The following is a 16,927-nucleotide window of genomic DNA, read 5'->3' on the forward strand; positions in this document are numbered from 1 at the left end:
AGTTTAATGTGTGCAAACACACGCCCGCACACACTAAGATGTTGCATGATTGCACCCCATAAAAGGCCAACGTGTGACAGAATGGAAACCCAAAAATAACAACTGTCCTGCATGGAGAGGGGCCCAGTGTTTTCCTCTCACGTGTTTGCGTCACGCTTTGCTGTTTGTGTGTGACTCTAGGAGCATCATGCCGCTGGTGAAGAGGAACATAGAGCCCCGGCACCTATGTCGCGGGGCACTGCCAGACGGCGTGACCAGCGAGCTGGAGTGCGTCACCAACAGCACGCTGGCAGCAATCATCAAACAGCTGGGCGGCTTGAGTGAGTAAAATCACGGGAATGAAGCCTTTTTTCCGGCTACGTTTACATTTGTTGTCTGATCTGGATCTATTCCAGTCAACTTTGGTGGGGGTAACAATCCTTTAACACACACACCGTACATAATGCACATTTAGCACCCTCTAGTGGACTGAGAGAAAGCAAGCTGTCTGGTGATGTCATCATGCAGGGAGACACTTACATAACGCAGTATGGACCCCTCCAAATGTATCTCTGTGTGCAGGCCGCCATGCCGAGGATATTTTCGGAGAGCTGTTCAACGAAGCCAACAGCTTCTACTTAAGGATGAGCAGCTTGCAGGAGCGTGTGGACCAGTTGGCGGTGAAGGTCACTCAGCTCGACTCCACCGTGGAGGAAGGTGTGTTTGTGGTCTAGAGGTATCTTTGGAGATGTGTCGGAATGACACCTGTGTCATATTTTTATTTGATTGTTCATGCGAAAGAAGACATGATCAAACAGCACATCACGTGACTCCCCCTCAACTCCAAATTGAAACATCTATGTTGTTTCCCTGTTAATAAATAGGATCATATCTCCACATCTCTCTCCCTCACACACACACACACACACACACACACACACACAGACACGCCCACACACGTAAATCAGTGGTGGCAGCATATGTTACATGGGTAGGGTTTAATCTTATTGTCATGTGTTTGCGGCCATCTGGTCGCGCCTGGATAGTGTTGCACAAGTGTTTAAATCTCCTCTAGAGTCAAAGGATTGACACACATTACTGACACGGTCACACACACACTTGCAGATTCCAATAATACCTTTCAGCATCAGAATCCATACACCTGTACAGCTCATGGCAGGAGGGAGGCGTGAGTTTGAAGGTCACCTGTAATGCAAGGGTGACTTTAATGATGCGTCCCTTCAGACGGTTACATATATTGATGCAGTCATCATTTCTTTGGGGTTTCATGCTGCTTGGCGTTAGCAGGCATAAAATACACACTCGTCTCTCCATTTGTTTCTGTACTTGGAGTAAAGTCTTTGTGTTTTGTCATACAAGGGACAGCTTGGCGAAGTTGGGAGAGTGGCCATGCCAGCACTCTGAGGGTTAATGGTTCAATCCCCACCTTCTACTATCCTAGTCACGTCCGTTGTGTCCTTGGGCAAGACACTTCACCCTTGCTCTTGATGGGTCCTGGTTAGCGCCTTGCATGGCAGCTCCCGCCATCAGTTTGTGAATGTGTGTGTGAATGGGTGAATGTGGAAATACTGTCAAAGCACTTTGGGCTCCTTAAAAAGGGGTAGGGAAGCGCTATACAAGTACAACCATTTACCATTTACGTCCAGGGCATTGTATTCCATTATCCTCACATCTCCACATTTTTGTTTTCCATTCCTATTACAAACGTCTCAATCCCTCCATCTCAGCTCTCTACACATACAGCATGTTTGTGTACTTACTACTTCTATGTCGACTGTGTAGAACAGGCAGGGAGCCCGCTGATTAAATTAAGCACTGCTCCCACCTAGCTTCAGGCTTGGGTATTGTATATTTATTCTTACACAAATACTAGAGAAACACAAAGAATTAGAATCTCCCCTACCGTTCTAATCATATCAACACATCCTAACGCCACTATTTTGTATGTAATGTACACCGTCTTCTCCAGTTTCCCTGCAGGACATTAACATGAGAAAGGCATTTAAGAGCAGTACCATCCAGGACCAGCAGGTGGTGTCCAGGACGTCCGTGCCCAACCCTGTGGTGGAGATGTACCATCGCTGTGACAAACCTCCCCCGCTCAACATCCTCAGCCCCTACAGGTCACTACTTGAACTCCTAGAATCTCTTAATGAGGGTTCCTCCATTAATTTATCCATCCATCCATCTCTCCAGGGATGACAAGAAGGACGCTCTCAAGTTCTACACAGACCCATCATACTTCTTCAACCTGTGGAAGGAGAAGATGCTGCAGGCCACCGAAGACAAACGCAAGGAGAAGAGGCGCCAAAAGGTGCGTCCAAATTCCTGAATGTCGCATATGGAAAGTGTGTGTGTGTGTGTGTGTGGGGGGGGGGGGGGGGCACCTAAATAATTGGTGTTATTTTGGAAATCCCCAAGCATTATTGTGGATAGTGTTTTCGTTTCTTGCCTAAATAATTGGTGTTATTTTGGAAATCCCCAAGCATTATTGTGGATAGTGTTTTCGTTTCTTGCCTGTTTATTGATGTGCGCTCATGTAGCATTCTGATACAGCAGCAGTTGGTCATGTGACAACAAGGCAACTTAAAGGACTTCAACGCACCGCCTGTCAGTAGCCATTCACCTGCTCAGAGAGGAATAATCCTTCATGGCAGCACTTTAATTTAAGATAGATCATTTGAGGCATGCAAATGATGATGCTATTTGTAATAATAGCATGACAAGATCAAAATGTTCTGCTTCACATTTTTCAGTATATTTCTTCTTCTAATTATTAAAAGGTGCACAATGAATAAAATAATCTGGCTTGTCTGTCAACTTTTGGATGTCCTTGCTGTCGAAAATGGCAATGATTGTTTATACATTTTAACGATAATTTACAGATTAACAAAAGTTCCTGATCTTCTTCTGCTGTGTTGATATTTCTGTTTGTTTGAATGCTGCTCACATGTTTTGTCCCTCAACTTCTCATCAAGCTTCCGCTCATCTTTAGCGCTAGTTAAGAAGTACACTTACCCCTTCATCGCTTCCTTCCCTCCTTCTCCTCTCCTTTTCTTCTTGGTCTAATACACCAGCTTGTCTTTTCCCATGTTTCCATAGGGCTGTCCGGCCCATCCCGACAGACCCCACTCCAGACAGGCCCCACCCAGGAGTCCCCTGTCCATATCTGTAAGACAATCCCGACCCCTTACCTCTACCCCTTATCCCGAACCCCGCATACACTTACACTCTCACTAGTAGAACAAGCGCGCACACACACACACACACACACACACACACACACACATCATGCTTGTGTTTTGTGTTGCTTGCTAGCCTGTGTTATTTGTGTTTTATTCATAGCTGAAGTGTGTAAATAGCTGTGTACCTCTGCGTGTGTGTCCATATGTGTGTCTCTGGATCTAGTGATGGGATCCTAGTGTCCTCCCTCACTAGATAAATGGATCAGCAATAATAAACTTGACCGTTGTCTTTCTGTCTTTGTCCACTAGGAGCAGCAGAAGCAGGTGGATGACCCGAGCCGAGAGGTCAAGAAGGTTAGTGAGTCAGGACACTTGGCTGAATGTGACAGCAAGTGTTGCCAAGACAATCACATATCATCTCGATCTTTCTTCTTGAAGGTGCGTAAGGCTCGTAACCGGCGTCAGGAGTGGAACGTGCTCGCCTATGACAAGGAGTTCAGACCCGACGCCAGGCTGACCCCCTCGCCGTACCATGGCATGTCTCCTGAGGGCTCCTTGTCACCTGACAGCAGGTAAGATACTACAATTTGCTGAACAGTCCCCTCTTCCATTTTTCACAATTTGTTAATTTGCACGTTTCACTCAGTACTTCACACAGGTTTTACTGTCAGACAATGTAAATAAAATAAGTAAATTATACCAACTTTAGTTCACAGAAAGATGGGGAATAAAATGTGAGGATTTAGCAACTTTTTATTTAGACATAAAGATGTTAATTTCCAATGGAAGAAGATAAACAGAGTGAGATGCATATGAGACCACAGCAAAGAGGGAACCCTTATTTATCTACTTTTGTTAATTTGGACAAAAACTAAAAATCCATTTAATTTACATGATTCAAATAAGAAAACTAAAATCTGGAATACAATACAGTGGAACCTCATGTACATAATTAGTTCTTGAACATGGTTCTTAAATCGAAAAATCGTGTAGTGACAAAAAAAACTTAAAAATTAATTGGTTCTAGCCTCAACTAAAGTCCCTATTTTAGTAAAATAATTGCACACTTTGAGGACCCTATTACATATTATATAGATACACACAAAAATGTAATACACACACACGGTGATCAAAAAAGATTACACCAAAATCATCAGGCATATATTCAGTTCTAAAACATTGTAATAGACTGAATCAATGGTCATTTGATACAGGAGTTATCCAAGTTTTGTTGTGTTACAATTTCACTGTTGTAGTCATGTAATCTTTCAGCGCCATTCAATTGTAGGATAACCACAGAAGGTGTTTTGTTTGTGAAAACAATGCCATTGTCATGGTGCAGTGTGCTTTTAGAACACAATTTGGCATTGATCCACCCCATCGTGAGAGCATTTGAGGGTGGGTTAAACAGTTTAAAAGAGACTGGCTGCCTGTGTAGAGGAAAGAGTACTGGAAGACATGAAAGCTCGAAAAAAAGCAGCTATAAACACGGTGGATCGTGACATCCTGGGGCGCGTTTGGGAGGAATTTTCATATAGTCTTGATGTCTGTGCTGCCGGTAATGGCCATATTAAGTACTTGTAATGCATGAAATAAATACTTGAAGTTTTGTACAACATGTATTCAAGCTAGGTTCGCTATTGTTTTTCATTTTTGAAATAGAGTCATAATGTTGGCATATTCTTTTTGACACACACACACTTTTTTAACAAACAATGGGGTAGTGGATTAACAGACACATGTATATATTTTTTTAAACAAACAATGGGGTAATGGATCAATAATCTCATCATTGTCAAAATAACAACAGCAACGGCAAACCCAACTGTTAGCGCACGTACACACACAAGTCCCTTTGGTACGCTCAATAACATTATAAACCATGTTGCTATCATAGTAAAAAAGTTAAAAGGTAGACCTCAGAGACGCAAGGTGGAGGGGGGAGGGCGAGGCCGTGTGTTACTGCTCTTCCTCCGGGGTTCCCTCTCTTCTCCAAGTTTAATTCCTCTTCTTCCTAGTGTTCCCTCAAAATAGACAAAGCTTGGTAAACGGCCAGAAAATAAACAAACAATCTGAAGCACTGAGAAGTGGCGACAAAGTAATGGACTCAGTAAACAGTATGTGACATAGGGTGCTCTGCCTCTTAAAAAATGGCCCGTGTGTAATATTCTGCACAGAAGGTGACATCATCAAAATGACAGTGCCCTAAATCTCCCAGCAGCACATTAAATGAATGAATGAAGCGTTTGTACACCGAGACATGATTGTCACACAGATGCATATTTGGCCCAACCTAAAAGTTTGCAAACCAAAATGTTTGCTAACAGAGTGATTCATAAAAGTAACTTTTTTAATATTAAACAGTTTTTTTCCTAAATGGAGCAGGAAGAAGCTAAACTCATGTCCTGCTATAACACTAATTGTTCATCAACAATACAATAAATAATCACCTGATATAATAATCAGTTTATTATTACAAAATATGTTTTATATATAATTACATCCACATATATTCACAATAAACCCATTCATCATTGTATCAAATGTCATTTGTATAAATAACATTGCACCTTTTAAGAAAGGTTATGTTTCCTCCTCTGTCATACACTGCAAAAAAGAGCTGAGAAAGCTTAGCTAAGCTAAGACTAGATTTTAGGAAGAAAATAACAAGAACAATTTTCTTTCCATGCAGCTAGTTAATTTTACTTGATTAGACATTCTAAATTAAGATTTGTATGTAAAGAAATTACCAGGACTTTTGAGCTAGAAATCATTTTATTCTGAAAACAAGAATTATTCAACTTGCAATTCTTAAATTAAGCATCCTCGAGATGTTGCGGAATCTTGAAAAATATTTTCTATGCGGGTAAAAGCAAAATCTTATTCTAATAGCTATTTTCTCAATTTTAACTTTTTTAAAATAGAATTGACAATATAGTTCATGTTAAAATTGAGTACAATGTAAAGTCAGTTCCTAAAAATAAGTAAAATTTTAAATCTTGGCAGGTGGAAAATAATTTGCAGTGTACCTATTAAATGCACTTTATAATATATATCGTTTGATTTAATGATAACCAATGTTCCCGATAATTTTTCATGTGTCTGACCAAACAAACTCCCTGACCACATGCGGACCGTGGAGCACATGTGAGCAACATCAGACGTGCTCACTGTAGCACACTTGTCCTAAACCTGACATCAAAACAAGTTAAATATCTTTACTATAATCAAATTACAGCAGTCATGTCCATTAAATTCTGCAGTCCATTGGAAATAATGGAAAGCTCCAGAATATACATTTTAAGAAATTCAACACTGCCATCTGACGGCTAAAGTGGATAGTGCACCCCTCAATTCGTCACGTTTCAGGTAAACCACTACACATTGGTCCCCATTTCTGTTTGTGTAATATATCATGACATTTTTTATTGGCATTTATGTAATCTAGAAACTGCATTCCATGACTAATATTCGTACATTAACACATGATTAATAAATGATTCTAGAATAAACACACATCTGATTGGGGAAGTTAGTTGTACAGCACCTGTTTGTTGTAATAAGGATTTATCAGCATTCTCTTAACTCTGTTGCACTGTTAGCTATAAACTAATCTGCAAAACAGCGACGTACACAGACACACCACGCTGTTGTTGATAGCTGTGTGTGACCTGGCAGTTACAGTTTGTGTCGTGTTGGAGTTATCCGACTGTTTGTGTGGCCGTGAAGGTGTCAGTTGCTGAGTAGTAGGTTTTGGCCTGGTTTGTACAGCATAAAAGTTTTGCAAGACATTCGTTTTTTGCTAATGTGTTCAGCGTGGTTACAGCCACCGATAAACAGTTTTGCTCAATAAAGTGATGAGGGAACTACTTGTCTTTCTTAAAGGGTCTCGGCAGACGTTAAAATAATTGACAAAGTGTTGACAGTTTTCTCTGTTACGGCTTATTGTCACCGGTCACTCAGGATTTTACATTGCAAAATTGTTACAGGGTTTAAGTTTGGTTCGAGTTAGGTTGGATCTTATTTTGTGCGCGGCCTATGTTTACTGTGCACAATCGCGCTGGCGTGCACATTAGAGGGAAGAGTCTTGGTAACCCTTAAAATTTAAAAAGTAGGCAGTGAAAACCAACTATATATTCATTTGAGCCACATTTCTAATTTCCAATATTATAAATTAATAAATGAATGTGAAATAACATAGCTAAATTGGCATTCCAATTGACTTTATTTTGTAACTTTTAAACAAATCAAATGCAATTCAAACAGCTTCAAAATTCGATCAAACAAAAGTGGGCAGAAATTAAGTAAGTAAGAAAGTATCTTGAACATTTTCTTCAATAAAAGAGTGGGAAATCGTACCTGCCTGATGGATAGTTGGCAGAGCTTTATTTTAAAATGTCTAGCACAGGGGTCGGCAACCCAAAATGTTGAAAAAGCCATATTGGACCAAAATTACAACAAAAAAATACATCTGTCCAGAGCCGCAAAAAATGAAAAGCCGTATACAAGTGTTATAATGGAGGCAACACATTACGTAAGTGTCTATATTAGCCTATTATCAAAATGACTGTCACAGGCTGACACAAATCTTTGATGATAGAAATGTTGAAATATATTTATTGTATCATTTTTAAAAAATTGGAAAACATGAGTAAAACAGAGGCTTCTTAGAGGGTGAGATAATGTTTTGATATTACTGGCTGAGAATGCCCAAAGGTCCAAGTGAAGAATGGATTTATAACAATATATGCAAGCTGGGTAATGTTTGCTGTGGTCTAGAACATGGCACACAAACAACTATCAGAAATGCAGCCAATATTACATACAGAAAATATGTCACGAGAAATGCAGATATAAATTAAATACACAGATGACATAGGAAATTGAATGAGCTGAAATATTCCTGCAAGTGAGGCATAATGATGCAATATGTACATATAGCTATCCTAAATAGCATGTTAGCATTGATTCGCTTTAAGTCATGCACTGACCACATATGCCTGATTAGAACTCCACACAAGTCAATAACATAAACAAAGCTCACATTTGTGCATTCACACACAGCATAAATAGTTTGGAGGACAAAATAAGACAAAGAAAGAATGGCATAAAACAAGAAAATTGTACATGTAAACAAACTGGTGAGTTCAAGGACTGCCAAAATTAGTTGGACAAAACGGCACTCGCCAAATACTCTCATCAGAAAATCATTTTTAATATAAATAGTGGAATTGTCCTCCTCGAAAAACCCTATTAAAACATAAATATATTTTTTCCCCATCTTTTTCTATTTTCATACATTTTGGAAAAGCTCCAGGGAGCCACTAAGGAGGCACGAAGGAGCTGCATGCGGCTCTTGAGCCGCAGGTTGCAGACCCCTGGTCTAGCGTTACTAACTTTTCTTGTTTAGTTGTGCAAGGGAAGCTAATTTAGCAAGAGGTGGGTCAGAGGCTAAGGGAAGGTGGTTTTTACTTCTTCCTGAATAAAAATGTAGCGTTTAGTCTCTTATAAGAGGAACAAACAAGTGAGGAAGATGAGATTGTTCTTGAATAAATTAAGTCAGTTTTGCATTGTAGGGGACCCTTTCAAAAGGACTGCAACCTTTAATTGTTAATCAATAGGTCAATGGCATCCGACTCTTACCCCGCCAGTCCCAACCACCCAGCTACCCAGACTCCCAACGCGGGCCACCCTGGCGACCACCTTGGCCCGGCCGCTCAGACCCAGTCACTGGATCGCGGGCTCAGGCCGGCCAACCAGCCCTCTGGAGCGGGAGGAACCGCCGCCGGTGGGCGCCACGTGGCTTCTCTGGGCAGGACCCCATCAGGTCACGCTAACCAGGCTGCGGGAGATCTGACCGTCAACGGACCGAGGCAGCAGTCAATCAAGGATTACCGGGCAGGCCACGGGTACGTAGAACACTTGTTAATAATGTGAATGATGTGCAATCCTCTAGGGGTGTAACAGCACACAAAAAATTTGGTTCGGTACGTACCTTGGTTTAGAGGTCATGGTTGGGTTAATTTTCGGTACAGCAAGAAAACAACAAAATATAAATTTTTGGGTGACTTACCAAATTTGTAAACAATGGCATAACATACATATACACGCAGGGTCCATTGCCAGGGTTAATGTGGTCAATATATATAATATAAAAACTAAATAAGGTCCAGAATGGTTTCTTAAAACCTTTCCACATATAAAGTGCTTTTTTTGATTGATTAATTGAGACTTTTATTAGTAGATTGCACAGTACAGCACATGTTCCGTACAATTGACCACTGAATGCTAACATCCCAATAAGTTTTTCAACTTGTTTAAGTCAGGGTCCACGTTCATAAACACCGCCCGCCGCCCTGTATTTTACTTCTTTATGTCTTTTTTTCAACCAAAAATGCTTTGCTCTGATTAGGGGGTACTTGAATTTAAAAAATGTTCACAGGGGGTACATCAATGAAAAAAGGTTGAGAACCACTGTGTTATGAGAGTAGCGTATGTGTGAGTGGCCCTTTAATATGGGACAGCATGTGAGGTGAGCGTGTGGGCGAGTGAGGTGAAGGAGCGGTAGAGTAAGGGAGTGGCTAGTGTTTTGTTGGATTTGCCCGTGTGCAAGACCTCAATAAAGCCACGATTTGCAACTGATCGCCGGACTCTTCATTTACCCTGGAGTCCGGAGCTGTGGAGCCCTACTGCCGAGTAGAGTGAAGGGTGTTGCCCCCGTGAATACATCAGTCCTAGAGGAGTGTCTCCCCTGCGCTCCTCGACTACGGTTTGGGAGCTGGAAGCAGGAAAGGTGCAACAAATGTTTGACGTGTTGTCAGAAGCAGCTGCTGAACAATCTCGGCAAACCTCCGTCCTCCATTGTTGTATCGTGCAGCCAAAGTGTTCCCAAACGGGAGATCTTAACGAGGCAGGAGGGTCTCCCAGCTCTGGCTTTTACAGGTTGTCCTAGCCCGGTCGCTGCTAGCATGTGTCCTCGTTCGGCACATCTCCAAACCAAAATACTAATACACGTACCGTTACACCCCTACAATCCTCACATACTGTAGCAGCTCTGCGTTGTCACTGTAAATGTTAAACACCATGCTTCACATTTGATCATGTCTGGTAATGTTCAACTTTCGAATGTTTATTACATTAAAACTAGTGCTGTCAAATGATGAATTTTTAAATTAGATTAACACTTTTGAATTTGGATTAATCATGATTAATCGCAGGTTATTACATCCTGGCATAATTTTAAATTGACTTAAAAAAAAAAAAAAATAAATAAATAAAAAAAAAAAAAGAGTCCAATATTTGGACACAAATGCAATTTTATTGTCAGACATTCCTCCCACCTCCAAAGACACACTTTTGGAAATAAGTTGATTGGTGACACTAAGATGAGTGTGAATGTTTGTCTACATGTGTTGGCCGTGCGATGAGGCAATTTGTCGGTGGCCGATAGTCCGGCCATCCCCACGACCCCGAAAGGGACAACTGGTAGAAAATAGATGGACATTTTTTTTTTTTTTATGTTTTACCAAATTTTACTTAATGTCTTTGCTCAAAACTTGGTAATATTATTATCTAAATATTGTTGGAGTGTATTTTAAAGTAAAACATTTAAAGTTCTCACTCAATGACTTTATCATTGAGAGTCAAACATTCAGGTAACCCATACTTGCCAACCCTCCCGATTTTCCCGAGACATCAACTGAAATATCGCAAGCCTTTTATTATTTTAATATTGCTGATTATGGCAAACAGCTTAAAAAAAACTCCAAAATCCCATCTCAAAAAATTAGAATATTTCTTCAGACCAAGTAAAAAATAAATAAATATTCTAATTTTTTGAGATAGGATTTTGGAGTTTTCTTAAGCTGTACGCCATAATCAGCAATATTAAAATAATAAAAGGCTTGCAATATTTCAGTTGATGTGTAATGAATACAGAATGTATGACATTTTCATGTTTTTAGTTGCATTACAGAAAATAAAATACTTTATCACAATATTCTAATTTTCTGAGACAGTCCTGTATACATGATTATTGCAATATATTTGATTAATCACGTGAGTTAACTCATTTTTGACAGCCCTAATTAGAAATTTTTTCTGCAGTGGCCAGCCTACCACCATTCCAGAGTACTACATCCCACCTGCACCACCCCCTCCTCCACCAAGCATCCCCTCAGCCCAGACGGCCTTTGACCACACCCCGGGCCCACCCTCCGCCGTCCCACCCACCTCCTCTGCCCTATCCCGTCCCTACTCCCCCTCTCCTCCTCCTCCTCCCGTCAACTACGTACCCTCCCCTGCCCACCCACCTTCAGGGATCCCGCCGGCCGCCCCACCGCCTCCCCCACCCGGGGGCCTCTTGGGCCACCAGGTTCACCTTTCCCCTACGCACGCCGCCGTCGGGCAGGCAGGAGTGGACGCCGCGCCCCCCACAAGGAAGGGCACCATGCTGGGGATGATGCCCATGAGCGATGCACGCTCCGACCTGCTGGCTGCCATACGTAGAGGTAAGTTTGCGAAGCCCAATCGCGACAAGAAACCTCTTCCTGGCTGTGGTGTTCATACGTCTGCTCCTCCACAGGCATCCAGCTGAGAAAGGTGCAGGAGCAGCGGGAGCAGGAAGCCAAGCGGGAGCCCGTTGGCAACGACGTGGCCACCATCTTGTCGCGTCGCATCGCCGTGGAATACAGCGAGTCTGATGACGACTCCGAGCTCGATGAGAACGAGTGGTCCGACTAAGGAGGTTTTGGGTGTGATACGGAAATGTGGTGGAGACACATTTTCAAGTTTATTGCGACAAAAATGTAATTTTGATTATTTTATCACGACTCTTGGGATGCGTCTAAACAACCAGCAGAGTTCGGCACATGACACACAATTTCAACAAAACAAATAGACGCATCCCCCCTTACATCCTAATTGATAATATTCCAGGCCTCTTGCTGCACATAGCCCCTGTTGAGTGAGGGGGTGTTGTGTTGAGTCAACACATGGCCCAGCAACAACAGTTATTAGTGTGCAATCCTAATATTTATTTTTCTTTATGAAAACTAGCCAAGAGCTTAAATTACTTTCAGTGCTCAACAAGTGCACCTTTCTTGGATCAAAACTACACTCGTGGGAGTTTCACCCATTGAACACGTTAATGCCAACTGGTTTGGTAGTAGAGGAAGCTATCCAGTATTAGGTAGATACTGGAAATGTTGCTATTCATCTGATACCATGTAAATACCGGGCTAGCATTGCTTATACTAATACTTTTTACTTGAAAATATTTTTGGGGATTTGGCCTTTGTTTTTTTGATCATGATTATAATAACACAAACAATGAAAATTAGTTTTTTCGGCAACAAATGTCAACAATTTAACAACATATAAAAAAAACGTAACCATATCAACAAAAGACGACAATTATCTACTTTGTTTTACTTCTTTAGGCAAAATAACTGAAAAAAAAAAAAGCTACTTTGCCCTCATAGTTCTCCTGCAAGGATTCCCTGACCTATTTGTGCAGCTTTGTAAATCTATACAATTCGAACAACACTGTAAAAACACATTTTTGGAAGAATATTGATATTGTTGCGCCAATATCATTCTGATACTAATACGGCCTTTTGTATTGGAATTTGAATCGATCCACCCAGCAACTATACAGCTTGTGTTAATTGTTAATAAATTTTCGGAGGCTCGCCATCACGACTCTGGCAGGTGAACCATTACATGTTATGTAGACCACAATGAAATGTTTAAAATGGAGAAAAAAATATCACTTCTTTAATGCGCCCTATAATCTGGTGCACCTTTTGTATAAAAGTAAACCTAAAAAAGCCTGCTCATGGGCAGTGCACCTTATAATCCAGTGCGCCCTGTGGTCCGGAAAATACGGTAGTGTGCGTACGTTAAAACTTGCATCACTTTCATTTCATTAGTTTACAGGCAGATCTGCCACACCCAGTATAACACGTATCACAGCATCTTGCTCATATATATATATATATATATATATATATATATATATCGTTACGACATATCCAATGTATCAGTGCTTTTTTTGTTGCCGTATTGGATGACAGGAATGTTGCTGCATCAATAACGAATAATCTTCCTTTAAAAACACAAATAATTGCACAATTGGATGTGTTGTGACTTGTTTTAATATTGGGCTTCATGTGGCCTTACTGTCTCGAGAGATGGGTTGTGAAAGTCAGAACTTATTCCTTAATGATATTTAAATTAACCTCTCACATTGTGCTCAGGACACACTAAGGTACTATAAAAATGGAGCAGTTAAAAGGATTAAAGACAATATAAAATTAAATGAAAATAACTCCTTAGTTGTATTCCTGTGGTTGTTTTGCAGTCATTGCTACAGTCTTAAAATATCTTATGGGTTAGTCTTCTCATGCATTTTGTAATAGTGCACCTGACCAATGACGTCTTTAGCATTCATTAACAGTCAATGATCTTGATCCTTAATGATGGACGTGACAATCAAGTGGTCAGTACCAAAAGAGCAGCTGACATTGGTGGGGTTATCCCCTCTCTGATTGTTTTACTTTGTTCTTTTCCCTTCCCTTCTCTTCTCTGTGGCTCAATGCCTCCTTGGTAAAACAATTAAATGAATAGAACTCCAAAAGTAACTTACAAGCAATGTTATTCTTCCACACTCGTGCTGCATGTGGCGTGTATTCCTCCGCCAGCATGCTGTGGATAGTTCCCAAGCAAATTTCTTGTTCACCGACCAAAATTAAGTTTATTTGTTTTTGGGAGTGGTACCACAGATCATCATAAACCAAGAACCACCTGCAAATGGAGAAACGTGTCCATGGGTGTGAACATGATAGTTGTCTATATGTGAGCTCAGTGTAACCTTCGAGCCTAATGAGAAGCAGCAGAAAAAGCTTTGTTATAGCATTTGTTTTAACTTGATCAGTGGGCCAAACTCCCATGATATCAACATTTTGTATTTGTTATCATACCTTACGAATACAAAAACGGCTCTTATGAGAGCCAGCGTAGACGTTATTAATGTGACTTTTTACTCTCTTCAGAGCCAGTGACTGTGTGCTGTGGTGTTGCTCTTCTGTAAATTACAAGTTGTGGGTCAAAAGGTCCTGGATCAGCGCCGCACAGGCTCTGTTTTAGGACAGCTATAAATACATGTGTTAGAGCAGCAGCAAATAACCGGCATTATTATTGTCAGCTTGGGATTGGCTGGTCGCAGTGTGAGAACACGTTATGTAGTTTTATTTAATTTTTTTTTTAAAAAGTGCTGCAGTGACTCGTTTGCTTTGATTTATTGCAGGATTATTTTCAGGTTGTAACATAAAATGCATTTTAGTTGAGTCGTTTGCCAAAATCCTCACCTATTTAACGAGCAGTTGTGGTGAATCATTGTCGAATCTCTAACAAAAAAACAAAAAAAAAGCTAGAAATGTATCGCTATGATTTTGATGAGTATATATTTGGGCCGCAAACAAAATGTCAATATTGATTGACATCCCTGTGATCGTGAGCGTGATTTTCTTATGTTGAGTCTTTCCCTCCGTCCACTGTCACTCCCATGAAGAGCTGATGGAACATTGGATTGAGGCGCTAAGGAGTCTGACCCAGCCTTAATCTTAATTAAACTATTTAAAACATAAGCACATGTTCTAACATGGAACTATAAAGATGAATATATTTGAAATCATTGTGGCCCCTGACTAAAACATTACACAGCTTTACATTTCGGCAAATAAACTACCCACAAAAAAGACGTTTGGGTGAACTTACATGCAATATTACTACCATTTACAAGTCAACTTTTCAATGCACATGTCCAACTGTTGTATGTTTTACTATTTGCTCTTCTCTAACAAGGAACTGAAACACACGCGAATGTGTGTCCTGCCTCTGTCAGTACCTCGCCTTTAGCAGAGAGCAGTGATATTCAACTCAATTATTTTAGAGGCCACATTTCCAGAAGGCCAAATACTTGGGGGCAGGACGTCTCCCTTCACTCTTAGTCTTATGTTGTATATTCCAAAGAACCAGCGTCCTCTACAGTAGACATTTGTTATAGAAGCACTCTGCTTTTGCAAAAGAAGATAATCAAATATCCTCTCTATGACAGCACTTTAGTGTTTTTGTTTTTTTTAATTTGCTGCAACAAAGTGAGTCTCTCACAAATATTTTGAACTGAACTTGCAGGCCACCAGATAAATAACCCACATGGTGAAAAAGAGAACCTTGAGGAACACTACTAGTATAACTAAAGGAGTTGAACAAATGACTACTGACTACATCGGAAGTAAACAAGCTACAGCAACACTTTAGTTACATGAATCATCATTACTAAAAAAACATGTGTAACTGTAAAAAAGATTACTTAAAACGGTGCCTTGAGGAACACCTCAGTTATGCAACTCACACAGACCCAAATTTACTTCAATGCGAGGATCTGCCAATGTCTTTAGAGTGGTCCAAGTTCATCTATTCAACAGGAGCACTCATGTTTTTAGGAATTTGACACAAATGTTTGTCTCCCAGGTTTTCAACTCAACTCAAGGGTCGATATGGTGTCATTCCTGGGCTAGATTTGGGCTGCCAGTTGAATAGCACTGGTTTGGAATCAGTTTCATTAGTAGGTTGCAAGAGAAACTACAAAAGTGCCATGATCATTAAAAAAATATATATATCGGCAGTAGCGAATTGTGACATTCATCTTGTTGGAGTACAGTAAGTTGTGCAAAAAGTACTGAAATATTCAACAGTTGTACAATGTTTGCAGAAAGAAAATATCCCATGTTTTGTGACTATTGTATGTTTGTGAACCTGAAAATTGTGGTCTCAATTATAAGTGGGGAAGCTGATTGTTTCATTCAGTGCCAACACGTAATTAAAAAAGCCGGGAATTAGGTTTGTAAAATAATTCAAAGATTCACCACAAAGGCTTATTTTCTTCTTTAAATGTTTTGATGTAAATAAATGGCAACACATTGAAAATAAGTAAAAATAATAATGAAAAAAGTCTCCAAACTGAATGAGCTTTTCATGGCTTGCTGAGAGACATGCATCTACTGTATGGCAGGTACTGTTGAAGCTAAATAGGACGTTGAAGTGGGTCAAAATGTATTTAGAGCATTCCCAACTGGGAAAGATTGTGTGCTCCGAGCTTACATAGTCAACGAATGTAAAAAGCCGTAAAAACCTGACACTTCCCTCAGTTTGAATCCTGTCACCAAGCTTTTGGATGCTGTGTTTCCATGGCAACCGCCTTGTGCTGGTATCCTGGCGTGACTGTAGAGACTTTACTAAGAGGGCCTGTAAAGTAAACACTTGTTCTTTTGGAGTCATTCATGTACGTTGTTTGACAATTATATTTAAAAAAAAAAAACTGTATGGCTCAAAGAAGCTGTAAGCAAGTATGCATGTAATTGACAATAAATTGTGAACTTGATGCCTGTCCATTCTTTTGCATTGTTACATTGCAAATGCTTATCCACTAGTGGGCAGCAGAGCCAACCATTTTCCACCAAGGGTCCATTGTACATGAAAGTATGTAATGGTAAACTGATATTGTTCTCATTTGTTTAATAAAAACATTAATACCAGACCATTGTGGGTCAACGCTATATAGTGAAACTACATACTGTTCATAGAGTCGCGTTCAAAAGTTTACATACACGTGTAAAGAACATAATGTCATGGGAAAAAAATGTGCTGTTTGGCCACAATAACCAGCAATTTGTTTGGAG

The 16,927-nt window shown here is 40.3% G+C and overlaps 1 protein-coding gene across 4 annotated transcripts in view; it reads left to right on the plus strand.

Moving 5' to 3' along the window:
* The window catches only part of zgc:109889 (uncharacterized protein LOC553542 homolog), a 58,840-nt gene extending 42,211 nt beyond the window's left edge, over positions 1-16,629 (plus strand). For 2 of the 4 annotated variants that reach the window (XM_061913507.1, XM_061913508.1), the window contains exons 2-11: positions 181-320; positions 562-696; positions 1,970-2,123; positions 2,197-2,314; positions 3,103-3,171; positions 3,495-3,539; positions 3,624-3,757; positions 8,807-9,094; positions 11,292-11,695; positions 11,770-16,629. In XM_061913507.1, the coding sequence (XP_061769491.1) occupies positions 188-320; positions 562-696; positions 1,970-2,123; positions 2,197-2,314; positions 3,103-3,171; positions 3,495-3,539; positions 3,624-3,757; positions 8,807-9,094; positions 11,292-11,695; positions 11,770-11,927 (1,638 nt within the window). In that variant the 5' untranslated portion in view covers positions 181-187 and the 3' untranslated portion in view covers positions 11,928-16,629. The remainder of the gene's footprint in view (positions 1-180; positions 321-561; positions 697-1,969; positions 2,124-2,196; positions 2,315-3,102; positions 3,172-3,494; positions 3,540-3,623; positions 3,758-8,806; positions 9,095-11,291; positions 11,696-11,769) is intronic. The other 2 variants (XM_061913509.1, XM_061913510.1) reach the window with 2 other exon arrangements.
* Positions 16,630-16,927: the final 298 nt, after the last annotated feature.

This window comes from Nerophis ophidion, linkage group LG10 (genome assembly GCF_033978795.1).
Source record: "Nerophis ophidion isolate RoL-2023_Sa linkage group LG10, RoL_Noph_v1.0, whole genome shotgun sequence".
In the NCBI taxonomy this organism is placed as follows: domain Eukaryota; kingdom Metazoa; phylum Chordata; class Actinopteri; order Syngnathiformes; family Syngnathidae; genus Nerophis; species Nerophis ophidion.